The sequence below is a fragment of the Microcaecilia unicolor genome, chromosome 9, assembly GCF_901765095.1.
Source record: "Microcaecilia unicolor chromosome 9, aMicUni1.1, whole genome shotgun sequence".
NCBI classification, from domain to species: Eukaryota; Metazoa; Chordata; class Amphibia; order Gymnophiona; family Siphonopidae; genus Microcaecilia; species Microcaecilia unicolor.
The window spans coordinates 49,100,987-49,114,845 of NC_044039.1; the positions used below are offsets into that span (position 1 = coordinate 49,100,987).

General features: G+C 47.1%; 1 protein-coding gene across 2 annotated transcripts in view; it reads left to right on the forward strand.

The window, feature by feature from the left end:
* Positions 1-13,859, forward strand: part of ITFG2 (integrin alpha FG-GAP repeat containing 2) — a 272,555-nt gene that overhangs the window by 54,056 nt on the left and 204,640 nt on the right. For both annotated transcript variants that reach the window (XM_030214748.1, XM_030214747.1), the window contains exons 3-5: positions 29-70; positions 4,713-4,884; positions 9,220-9,359. In XM_030214748.1, the coding sequence (XP_030070608.1) occupies positions 29-70; positions 4,713-4,884; positions 9,220-9,359 (354 nt within the window). The remainder of the gene's footprint in view (positions 1-28; positions 71-4,712; positions 4,885-9,219; positions 9,360-13,859) is intronic.

Sequence of the window (13,859 nt, forward strand, 5' to 3'; positions counted from 1 at the left end):
GTGAAGCCTGTGTTTTCTTCTTTTTCAGCTGACTTGTGTTGGTGTGGGAGATGTGTGTAATAAAGGAAAGGTAAGGGTCTTCAACCAGTCTGACGTTCACATTATCAAGCTTATTTTAGTTTTATTTTGATTTTATATTTCACTTGCAAAAGAGAGATGTCAGGATTGATGAAACCAACTCCTGATAACTCCCCCCTCCCTCAGGAATCACTAAGGATGGCAAATGGACCAAATGTTGCCTAGCTGGCTGCTAGCCCTGTGTTTTCTTGATTACCCCTAATTAACATACTTATGTTCCTATCTGGGAGCAGAGCTCTCTAAGAACAAAGGAAGCCAGACAGAGAGGCTCCATAACTAGGGACTTCAAAGGTAAAACCTGTGAAAATGGTCACCTTCCTTATATCAAGGAAATTAAACTGCAGTTTGGCTGGGAAGGAAAGAGGTTATTTGATCCCTTTCTGTTCCTGAGGTATATAGAGCAGGGCTGGGGGCTGGCAGTTTTTCTCCCTTTCTCTCTCTACACACTAGAGGTCTGCACCGGAACGGGGTTTGCGGGAATCCCCTCCGGGTCAGCGGGAGTACCGCAGGGACGGAAACAGACATGCGGGAATCCCGTGGGGATGGAGGATGGTCAGGTGGGATTCCCGTGGGGCCGCGCCACGCACATACCTTTGTTTGTGAGAGCCCGCTTCTTTTCTGCTGATCTGTGCCCCTATCGCATTAATCATGCTGCAGTGCTGGTTTGCCAATCATCCCTTCTTCTTTTAGTGGGCGGAGACAGCAAGCTCTCCTCCAGTGGGAAAAGGACGCCCTCAACTGCCCCGTCGCAGGAACGGCCAAATATTTCAAGGGGGTGCCGGGCATAGCAAAGGCGCGTGGATGTCCTTCTCATAGAAACGTCCATTTTGGGCGTCCTCAACTGCTCGGTCACAGGGACGGCCAAATATTTCAAGGGGGGGGTGCCGGGCATAGCAAAGGCGCGTGGATGTCCTTCTCAAAGAATCGTCCATTTTGGGTGTCCTTAACTGCTCCATCGCAGGGACGGCCAAATTTCAACGGGGTGTTGGAGGCATAGCGAAGGTGGGACTTGAGCGCCTAACACTTAGATGTCCTTCATCCATAATCTTAAAAAAAAAATGGACGTTCCTGACGAGCACTTGCACGTTTTCACCCGGGTCTCTCTCTGTCTCAACTCAAGTTCAACACGTGCAGGAGATTTGCTCAAGTTGTATGTAGTGAGTCTTCCAGGCACTGCCAGATCTTGGTATCCACAGAAGAGAACTGCACAGAGGTGAGCTCAGCTGACTACTTTTATCTTTTATATGTGTATAGGCAGTTTATTTTTCTCATGGTGGGAACTGGCTGTTTGTGAGCTGTTTTACTGCAGCTGAAGCATTAGCATACCCACTTGTTTCTTTTCTTGAGGGCATTGTGCTGTTTGGGTGACCAATAATTCTCTCTATTTTAGTGTGGAAAAAACTTCAATTTGTTTTATGTATTTATTGCCCTTTTTCTAAGATTCAGTATATTAATGAGTGAAGAAATATTTTCTCTGATTCATTTTAAATGTATTACTATGCATTGTGTGCCCCCTGTCCACTCCACTCAGTACTTTATACTTCCTTTTTTTATGAGGACGGGCGGGGACGGAGGAGATTACTCACGGGGACGGGTTAGATTGTGGCGGGGATGAGTGGGTGCGGGGATGGATCGCATTTCTGGCCCCGTTCAACTCTCTACTACACACACATCTGTTCAGCCACCAGAGCCCCCCCCCCCCCCCAGCTCTGGCTCCTCTTTCTCCTTCAGCCCTACCCCAAAGCTTTCTCTCTCTCAGAGCACAGGGCTCTGCTTTCTTAAGCTTTTTCTTTCTTTGTCTGCACACCACCATCTTGAGTCCCAGAGCACATGGCTCTGCTCTTCCTTTTCTTTCTCTGCTCCCCCCATCTTCTCCAGCTCTACCCCAAAGCGTCTCTCTTCCTCTGAACACCACTATCCTGTCTTTCTCTCATTGATTCACATCTAAACACACACATCGATACTGCATTGTAATACCTGAACTAAGTGCTGTGAGCCTTTATGTGTACATACAATATACTTTCTATATATATCCAAACCCGTGTGGATTGTGTATTCTGTGGGAACCCACTGCCTTTGTGAACTGGACCGGGGACAATCCCTAGACAGCGATTGCTGACATATGGGGGCTCCGTCTCAGTTAACGCAAGAGGATCTCCAGCTGGGTAAGTAGGGACATTTTTTTTTTTGCATGTTTTTCCTATGTACTTCTAGGCGTGTTAGGGGGGACTGAAAGTTGAATGAATTTAAGGCTGTGTTGGGGCTGTTCAGAAAAGACTGATAGATCTTCCAACTTTGTATTGGAAGGGGTACCACGTGGAACAGTCCCATATTTTAATACACTACATGTAAACTGCGAGCCCCCAGCCCTGTGCTGTGCTCTATATACCTCAGGAACAGAAAGGGATCAAATAACCTCTTTCCTTCCCATCCAAACTCGGGTGGATGCACTAAAGTCATTGTTAGAGCCTTTCCCTACCGAATTCCATAGCGAATCGGTAGGGAACGGCTATGCATGTAGGTTACTTACGTCAGACGAGGGCGGGCCAGGAGCAAAGGAGGGAAGTCCGAAGAGGCGATCAGCTGTTGTTGCCGGTGCAGCGCCTTCACACGGATGTGAGAGGCACTGTGAGGGCCCGGTGGCAGACGGAGGGGGGGCGGGTGGAGGGGGGAGCGGCGGCAGTGACCTAAGGGGGGGCGGGGCCACGGGGGGGGGCGGAGGATGGGCAGGGAAGCTGTCATTTCAAGGAAGGGAGGGGGGCCGGGGCTGCGTAAAAGTTATGATTTCAAGGGAGGGGGGAGCGGCGTACCATATGTGCAGCAGATGCTTGCGATTTTTTTAAAAATAATATCTATAATACCTACAGTGAAGAACGTCCATAAAGGATGCTCCTGACGAGTGTTTTTGCCCCTCCCGATTTTTTTTTTTTTTTACATTTTATAAGTTTTCACAACCCGCGCAGCCCCAACGAGAGGTACAGACCTCTCGTTATCTTTCCCGGCGTTTTCCAGCGTTAGGGCAAGCAGAAAAGCTTAGTGCATCTCATTTCAATAGGGTTTCTACACAATTTGCTCATCTGCATTCCGTTTGCGTTAGCTGCTACCTTCATCGGAAAAAAGTATTTAGTGCATGCCAGGGTTTGCTACTTGCTTGTTAATGGCTCGTTATTGCCTCGTAAAGTTTAGTGCATCTGGCCCTCAGTTTAATTTCCTTGATATAAGGAAGGTGACCATTTTCACATGTTTTACCTTTGAAGTCCCTAGTTATGGAGCCTCTCTGTCTGGCTTCCTTTGTTCTTAGAGAGCCCTGCTCCCAGATAGGACAAAAGGTATGTTAATTAGGGGTAATCAAGAAAACTCTGGGCTAGTAGCCAGCTGGGCAACATTTGGTCCATTTGCCATCCTTAGTGATTCCTGAGGGAGGGGGGAGTTATCAGGAGTTGGTTTCATCAATCCTGACATTCAGCAATCCTGACAATATCTTGATAGGGTTCTGTCTTTATTTGGTGCCTTACTATATAAACAGGGCTTGCAAGAACTTAATCGTCAAAGGAGCACTATTCGAGTTTTCTCTAGCCAGGACATGCTGTTTACGTGTTAATTTTAAGCACACAAGATTTTATTCAGTAAAGAGTGATGATGGGTTTTTTTTAGGAATCAAAGTTGATATTACCATATAAGGGTGGCAGTGCTGACTGTGAGATCATAGCTTTGGGGTGAAAGGGAGGCAATTGCTGCTCTGGGGGCACAGGGATATAATACTTATATTTAGATCAATTCTCTCTATGGTTAAGTTGAGTACCTAATATCCCTCACTGTCCACCCAAACTGACCCTGCTCATCCTGGGGCTGACCTCATTTACAGTGACTACATTAAGCCATTAATTTGCCATCAATTCAGCCACCTAATGCTAGCAATTAAGCAGCTAGCCCCTTGGCTTATGTCATGTGAAAAATAAGTTTTAAGTCATGAAAATAGTTTGGTCATGATGGGAGTGAGGTATGGTAAATCAGTGTTTTTGTTTTGTTTTTTTTAAATAAAATTACTTATTCTGCTGATGTCCAAGTCCAGAGGCCTTCCAGCTATGGCCACAGGCTGGATCTAGTTCGCCAAGGCCATTTTTCTGGTCTGCCTACCTTCAAGAAAAATATCTTATGTCAGGGTACATTGAAAAAAAGAAAAAAAAAACCTTTTGGCTGCATTCCAGTCAATGGATCCATGTCAGTCAACATTATGTGAGGATGACTGCTAGGACCCAGTCATCAGGTGGTTTGCCTGTGCTAAATGTAGGTTGTGAGGAGACAGACCCATGTATGACAGCACAGACACTACCATATGAGGAGAGAGGCCTGGGCTGTGGCAGCATGAAGAAAGGTCTGGATATGACAGTAGCATAAGGAAATACCATAGCATTACTGGTAGCATGAGGAGAGAGACCTGGGTTGAAACCACCAGAAGCAGAGGTATGCTTGGGGAGAAGGTGATCTGTTTATGTATAATATAACATACTGTAGTATTTTACATCATATTTTGACATTTTTAGAAATGGTGGAAATGCTTACCAATAGAAAACTTGTTTCATGGGCACAGGCATCACAGATACGTTTTTTTTTTTTTCTCAAATTTGGTTTAGAATTTTGTAGTGGCTGTGAGTGCCGAAGGTTGGTTTCATCTCTTCGACTTAAGCCCTCCTTCATTAAAGCTAGATGCCTCGGGATCCCATGAATTGCTTGGGGATGAGCAGAAGGTGATGTTCATGCAACACATTCCTGCCAATACAAAGGTTATGCTGATCAACGATATTGGTGAGCATTCAGGGAGAAAGATGGAGATAAACCATGCACGCTCCCATACTTAGAAACGTGACCATTTGCATGGGTAGTATTTAGGAAATGTGAAATCACAGACCTTCAGACATAAATGCCTAGGTCAATCTCTTTTCTCTGTGTAACCATTAAAACTAGATTGGCAGCATTTCAGGGTGGAGATGTTGTGTGAACTGTTACTCAGTGCTGTTTATTACATAGCCCATTAAAATAATCATGCAGATGGTGCAAAGATGGGTATAGTATATTTTGTGAAACTTAACTTTTTTTTAGCACTAAAGAAGAAAGGGAGGTCTCTCATGCACTCTGAATGGCCCCTTATGCACTCTGAAGAGAAGGTAAAGATAGGACTGAGATGCTCTGTGTGGGTAGGGGTGGAGATGAACGTGGACATTGGTTTGGGATGGGATGAGAGAGGAATTGTCCATTTGCTGTAGAGGAACTTTTGAAGACTGAGTAATGTGAAAGGGTTATTTTCTTACCTGGAATTTACCTCTAACTAATGGGGTTGCTGGAAATGTGTGTTCCAAATGCTAGTGCTGCTAACTATAAAGACAATATTTTGTTGTCTATTGTTTTTATTTTATTTATAGCATTTGTATCCCACATTTTCCCACCAATTTGCAGGCTCAGTGTGGCTTACATTTGCCGTAATGGCGGTTGCCATTTCCTGGTAACATCATTACAAATAGTATTGCGTTAAGGTGCATACATACATGTTAACAGACATGTAATATAACATAAATGGAACATATACATCATATGCATACATACATGGTAAGGAAGAGTACATTATGGTATTGCGTGAAGGTTTCTGAGTAACGAATTGGATTGTAATATCAGAGAGTTTGATCAGGCATGTGATAAGAGTTCGGTTTTGTATAGATCGTGTATAGTGTTTTTTAATATTTATGATGAATGCTTGTGGTTTGCCATCTTGAAAAGATCTGTTTTCAGTAGTTTTCGGAAGACGGTTAGGTCTTGCGTTGTTTTTATAGCCTTTGGTAGTGCGTTCCATAGCTACGTGCAGATGTATGAGAGAAACTAGTCGCGTATGTGATTTATATTTTAGTCCTTTGCAGTTAGGGTAATGGAGATTGAGGAATGTACGTGAAGATCTTTTTGCATTCCTAATAGGTAAGTCTATAAGGTCTGACATGTAGGTCGGAGCTTCTCCGTGAACAATTTTGTGGACCAGGGCGCAAACTTTGAATGCAAATACGTTCTTTTAGTGGGAGCCAGTGTAGTTTTTCTCTTAGGGGTTTGGCGCTTTCGTATTTCGCTTTCCAAAATATGAGTCTGGCTGCTGTGTTTTGAGCGGTTTGAAGCTTCTTGATGATTTGTTCTTTACATCCGGCATAAATGGCATTGCAGTAATCTAGATGGCTGAGCACCATTGATTGTACTAGGCTGCGGAATACTTCCCTTGGGAAGAAAGGTTTGATTCTTTTAAGTTTCCACATTGAGTGGAACATTTTATTTGCTGTGTTTTTCACATGTTCTTCGAATGTAAGATTTCGGTCAATTGTGACTCCCAGAATTTTCAGGCTGTCTGAGACCAGTAAGTAGGGTGTAATCTGGGGTATTTATGGTATTGGGTTTGTTTGTGTTGTATTGTGAGGACAAGATGAGACATTGTGTTTTTTCTGCGTTTAATTTTAGTTGAAATGTGTCCGCCCATGAGTTCATTATTTGGAAGCTGCATGTGATTTCGTTTGTGATTTCAGCTATGTCTTGTTTAAACGGGATATATATTGTGACATCATCTGCATATATGTATGGGTTGAGTCCTTGATTGGATAGCGATTTGGCTAAAGGTGTCATCATTAGGTTAAAAAGGGTTGGTGAGAGCGATGATCCTTGTGGTACTCCGCATTCAGGTTTCCATGGTGTTGACGTTATTGAGTTAGAAATGACTTGGTAAGTTCTTGCTGTTAAGAAGCCTTTGAACCATCTTAATACGTTTCCTCCGATCCCGAAGTAGTCTAGTATGTTCGAGAGTATTTGGTGGCTGACCATGTCGAACGCGTGGACATATCAAATTGTAGGAGTAGCACATTGTTTCCAGTTGCAATTAGTTGCTTGAATTTGGTTATGAGAGTGGTTAGTACTGTTTCAGTGCTATGGTTGGATCGAAATCATTTCAGATGGGGAATTAGCACTGATCATAGGGATACTTCTGCGGGAGGATTGTGCCTGGGCGTGTGCCTAGGCACAGTCCTCCCGCAGAAGAGATTTGACAGGTTTGGGCTGTTAAAACAAACAAGAAAAGCCTGGACCTACCAAACCTAAGCCCAAGCACCAGACCTCCAAAATACAAGGGGCTGGAGGTCTGGTGGACCTCCAGACCGACCCCCCCCCCCCCCTAAAAAAAAAACAAAACTAAAAAAAACAAACAAACCTTGGTGGTCCTGTGGGACCCCCTACTGGACCCCCCACCCATGGACTAGCCTGGTGATCTAGTGCCCCCCATGCCCCCCAAATCCTTTCATACCTGGAAAAGGGAGGGAGGATGCACCGGGCAGGCAGGTTGCAGCTATTTTGAGTAAGCCCTTGCGGGAGGAGGGAGGGAGTGCTAATCATTTCCTCACTTTTCCAGGTATGAGGGGATTTGAGAGGCTTGGGGTTGGGGCACTAGACCACCAGGCAAGCCCTTAGGTGGGTGATTGGGTTAGTAGGGGTCCCACTGGACCACCAAGGGTTTTTTTTATTGTTTGGTGGGAGGGCTTTTGCGAGTGGGGCATGGGGGGGTCTGAAGGTCCATTGGACCTCCAGCCCCTTGTGTTTGGGAGGTGGGGGGGGGGGGTCTGGAAGCATGCCAGACAGGTTCTCCCCATTCCTCCCCAATGCTCTGGCAAACCTGACGCCAGTTCTGAGTTGCTGTAGAGTTTATCAAAAGCACTTTTTTAAAAATATGCAATTAAATAAGTAAAAGTGTATAAATACTTTTTAAATAATATGTGAGTGCTCAGTAAAGTGTCAATTGCTGCGGGTGGTCTACAACATAGCAATGGCATACATCATTCCATCATCGCACTCAGCCCTACCTGCCACCCTTCTACTCTCATATGATAATACACTCTCATGGTATTAGAAAATGAAAATTAAAAATTATACGTATGTATGAGGAGGAGGCAAAAAACAGTACTTAGCTTGAGGCTGAATCTTTAACTGTTGTCAAACTCCCAATGCTATAGACCAGCTGAGCTTGATTGTGAAGTGCATGTGCTCATACTTAAAAAACCAATTATAAAAATTTTCATAGAATTTCTTCTTTACTCATAGCTGTATCTCAGTTGTATATCTTACACACTCGTGCTCAGGTCCCTCCCAATCACTCTCTCGTTCTCAACACTACGAGTGTTTCGCCATTAAAGGCGTCTTCAGGAGAACTTAACCAGCTCAGAGCATTACTCCCACTGGACGACCTAGCTCTGAAAAGGAGGGGAGACCATCCCATACGAGGCCACTGAGCTGGTTAAGTTCTACTGAAGACGCCTTTCTTCCTTTCTCTATTTCTCCCCAGCTCCGCCTCCCGACATCCTCCGCCTCCGCCCACGCTGCCGCTCCCCCCCTCTTACTGGGCCCGCACAGCACCTCTCACCTCTGTGTGAAGGCGCTGCACGGGCAAGAAGAACAGCTGATGCCTCTTCGCGGAGTCTTCGGGCGTCCCTCCTATCCTCCTGGGTCTGCTCCCGTCTGACGTAAGTAATCTACGTAGGTTACTTACGTCAGACTGGGGAGGGGGTGGAGGATGGCGGGAGGCGGAGCTGGGGGGAGATAGAGGAGGGGAGGGGGGGCCGGGGCTGCTAAAATTTTTGATTTTTCATGCAGGGGGAAGCGGGGAACAGCAGGGATTGCGGGAGGGGGGACAAGGCCGTCCATACAGGACGCTCCTGATGAGCGCCTTTGCCTCCTCCCGATCCTTTTTTTTTCCTTTTATTTTAATGCAGGGGGAGCGGGGAGCAGCGGCGACCTCGGGCGTCAAAGGACACTCCAGACGCACGTTTTTGCCCCCTTTGCAAATTTTTTTTTTGTTTTTACATTTAACTTTTTAGCCGGGCATCCCCAATGAGAGGTACAACCTCTCGTTAAATTTTTCGGCGATTTCCACCGTTAAGGCAATCGGAAAAGGTTAGTGCATCTCATTACAATAGGGTTTCTACACAATTTGCTCATCTGCATTCCATTTTCGTTGGCCTTTAGTGCATGCCACGGTTTAAAACTTGTTCGTTAAAGGGTCGTTAAAGGCTCGTTTTGTTTAGTGCATCTGGGCCTGGGAGTTAACATACTTCTTTCTCTCCATTTTTGTAGATGGGGATGGGCAGTGTGAACTAGTGTTGGGCTACACAGACCGTGTGGTCAGAGCATTTCGCTGGGAGGATTCATCTGACAGCTTTGAGCATGTCTGTGGACAGCTGGTACTGCTGAAGAAATGGCTTTTGGAGGGGCAGGTAGGGAGTGCATTTGCAGTGAACTAAACATCTGAGTAGGATGGCTAGTAGAACTCCAGAATAATCAATTTCTCTGTAAACCCTTTTTTTTTTTTTTAATTAAGCCTATACGTTTTCATGTACATGCACTATAGCAGTGTTTCCCAAGTCGGTCCTGGAGTACCCCCTTGCCAGTCAGGTTTTCAGGATATCCACAATGAATATGCATGAAAGAGTTTTTCATTCAGTGGAGTCAGTGTATTCAAATCAATCTCGTGCATATTCATTGTGGATATCCTGAAAACCTGACTGGTAAGGGGTACTCCAGGACCGACTTGGAAAACACTAACACTGTAGTAATACTGACGATTCCCCAATTATCTAATAGTAATCAAGGGACAGGGTTCCCACAGTAGATTGCACATACAATATTCCCTGAAGTTATCAACCCATGTTCACCTGACACAATCTCTATATATAAAAGGCACCACCAACGTTCTAAATGAAGCCTCCAGCCGGACGTGTGAAGGGGGAGAGATATCCGGTTTCCCCATGAGTGTCTGCCCCGCCCTCGCTCTCTCTGTAACACAAACAGTGAAGGAAAACACAGCAAAGCACGAAATCAAATCGCTCTCTCTGTAACAGTGAAGGACTCAGAGGGGGGAGGGGAGAGAGGGCAGAAGCCCTCACTATCTCTGTAACACAAACACAGCAGAGCAAGAAACTTAACACTGAAGGACTTCACTCCGAGGGGGGAGGGGACAGCACAGGGGAAGGGAGAGAGGGCAGGGACACACACACTCCCACATGCACACAGAAGAAAACCTTGCTAGCCCCCGTTTCATTTGCATCAGAAACGGGGCTTTTTTACTAGTATCCTATATAGAACTAGGACTCTCTCTGTGAACATAAACAGAGGCTAATAGCTGATGCTCCAAACAAAATACTTTTTAGTTTATACATTTATTGCAACTATTACTCAATGGTGAAAGAGTGCCCTCAGAAACAACCACTCATTTAAAGGCAATATAATTTCTTTTGCCAAGGTGGCATAGCACCTCTTTCATCGGGCCACTCTTGTGCATAAATATCTGTCGTTTCTTTCTTTACAACATTCGTAAAATCCGCCCCTTTCTTTCCGAGCACTCTACCAAAACCCTCATCCACACCCTTGTCACCTCTCGTTTAGACTACTGCAATCTGCTTCTTGCTGGCCTCCCACTTAGTCACCTCTCCCCTCTCCAGTCGGTTCAAAACTCTGCTGCCCGTCTCATCTTCCGCCAGGGTCGCTTTACTCATACTACCCCTCTCCTCAAGACCCTTCACTGGCTCCCTATCCGTTTTCGCATCCTGTTCAAACTTCTTCTACTAACCTATAAATGTATTCACTCTGCTGCTCCCCAGTATCTCTCCACACTCGTCCTTCCCTACACCCCTTCCCGTGCACTCCGCTCCATGGATAAATCCTTCTTATCTGTTCCCTTCTCCACTACTGCCAACTCCAGACTTCGCGCCTTCTGTCTCGCTGCACCCTACGCCTGGAATAAACTTCCTGAGCCCCTACGTCTTGCCGCATCCTTGGCCACCTTTAAATCTAGACTTAAAGCCCACCTCTTTAACATTGCTTTTGACCCCTAACCACTTGTAACCACTCGCCCCCACCTACCCTCCTCTCTTCCTTCCCGTTCACATTAATTGATTTGATTTGCTTACTTTATTTATTTTTTGTCTATTAGATTGTAAGCTCTTTGAGCAGGGATTGTCTTTCTTCTATGTTTGTGCAGCGCTGTGTATGCCTTGTAGCGCTATAGAAATGCTAAGTAGTAGTAGTAGAAATATCTACTATAATAAAACTCACCCTCAACGTTCTGAAGACAACGTTCTGAAGTCACTCAGTCACTCCCTGAAGGGTTCGTTACTTCATGGTGGTGAAGCCGCCTCACTGACCATGTCTGCCCCGCCCTCGCGTCAAACGTCATGACGTCGAGGGCGGAAAACCTACAGAAAACTGAAAGAAGGGATCGCACCCAGGCAGGGGTGTTTCCCTACTCCTCCCCCTGCCTAGGAAACACTGGCTACCAACCTCCCGACCCACCCGCGGACAAACTGTGCATGGAAACCACTTCCAAAGCTCCGGAGTCCCAATGAAGCCCCGCCCACAGAATGTTCGAGGTCCACCACCCACCAAAGCTCTGGAGTTCAAAAGAAGCCCCACCCACAGAATGCTGGAGGTGCAACACCCGCCCCCTGCGCCGCCACCCACCGTCGCGTTGCTTTGCTAGCGGGGGACCCAAAACGCCGCCAGCACAAGTCCTGTCTTCTGACTACGGTGTGATCTTCGGCATTGCTAGCCTCTGCAGGCCTCTGCAGGCAGGGCTTCTGTGCGTCTGACGTCCTGCACGTGCAGGACGTCAGACGCAAATAACCCCGCCCTGCACAGGCTAGCAATGCCAAAGATCACGCCGGAGTCAGCAGACAACACAGGACTTCTGCTGGCGGGATTCTGGGTCCCCCGCCAGCAAAACAATGTGACGGTGGGTGGGTTGCGTTGCGCGGAGAGGGTGGTGACGGCACTCATCAAACACAACCACGAAAACTGGCATTGCTTCCTTCCCTCTTCTTCAAAGCACAATCCCCCCCCCCCCCCCCCCCAACTGAACTATACAGCACACACACACACTCACTCACTGACATCTGGCAGTGCTTGCTGAATCACCCCTCCACACTCACACTCTCTCTCATCTGGCAGCGTTTCCTGAAACCCCTCCCCTCCCCCCCCCCCCCCCCCCCCACACACACAATCACTCATCTGGCAGTGGTTCCTGAACCCCCCCTCCTCACACACACACAGACTCACTCTCATTTGACCACACTTTCTAACCCCCCCCCACACACACACACACAGACTCACTCTCATTTGACCACACTTTCTAACCCCCCCCCCACACACACACACACACACTCACTCTCTCATCTGCCAGTGCTTCCTGAACCCATGCCCCAAACACACACACTCACTCTCATCTGGCAATGCTTGATAAACCGCCCCCCCCCCCCCCCACAAACTCACTCACTCATCTGGCAGCGCTTCCTGAACCCCCAACACCCACACACACACTCACTCAGTCATCTGGCATTACTTCCTGAACCCCCCCCCCCACACACACACACACACTCACTCTCTCGGCAGCGCTTCTTGAACCCCCCCACCCCTCCACCCCTCTTCTTCCAAGCTGAACCCCCCCCCCCCCAACACATCCCCCCCCCCTCCCCCACACACACACTCTTTCTCTCTCCCCATCCTCCAGCACACTAATTGCTTGGGTGCAGTGGCGGCAATCTCAGACACCAGAGAGAGAGGGGGTGGGGGCTGACACCATAGAGAGAGAGGGAGGGAGAGAGGTATCTCTGTCACACACACACTCTCTCTCTCACAGACAATGTCTTTCTGTCTCTCACTTTCACACACTCTGTCTCACAGTATATCACATTCACTCTGTGTCACACAGTCACTCACACACTCACAGAGAATCTGTCTCGCACACACACACTCTCTCTCTCTCTCACACACACTGTATCTGTGTGAAACACTCTCTCTCTCTCTCACACTGTGTCTCACATACGCACTTGCACACACTCTCATTCTCTCACACACACTCTCACAGACACACTCACACCCAGACTCACTCTCTCTCTCACACACAGTCACTCGCACTTTCTCTTTGGCATGCTCGTTTAGTCCAGGAAGAGGTAAATAGGGAAAGTTTAAGCAGAGCGTTCCACTCCTGCTTCCTGCTCAGTCTGTAAAAAGTAGTTTTAAGTTGGACCACAGAATCTAGTATGCAGGGCTGGTCTTAGCAATTGCGGGGCCTGTGCAGACCAGTGGGGCCCCCATCCGTCACCATAAGCCATAATTTATCAGAGTTTAAAACCAGGTTTAAAGCTCTCGGAACCCCACCTCATCCCATACCTTGATCTGCATCCAGCATGTTTCAGTAGAGAGTGGCAGACAGCGGCAGCGATTTTCATATCCTGTCAGCTGACGAGCCCAGAGCCTCCTCGCTGCTGCATCCCACCCTTGCGGAAGCAGAAATAGGCATCAAAAGGGATGCAGCAGCAAGGAGGCTCTGGGCTCAGCAGCTGGTGGGATGTGAAAATTGCTGCCGCTACCGGATTCTCTCTACAGAAATGTGGATGCACATTGAGGTACGGCGCAAAGAGGTGTTCCAAGACAGGAGGACAGATGTGCCAGACATGCGGGTCCCTAGGACTGGCCCTTCTAGTATGTTTACAAGCAGTACTGTATTGTGAGTGTGTGCATATCAACTTGTAATCTTTCTAGATCTCTGAGGCCCTGATGTACAAAAGCAAACACGGGTGCTAGAGGCCATTAGCGCCATACTAGCACCTGCATTTACTTCTGCAGAATGTTCAGAGGAGTGTAGCACGGGAAACAGTGAGCGTGCCAGACACTAGCGCAGATAGCATGCAAATGTAGTCAAGCTCATGTAAATTTAGGTC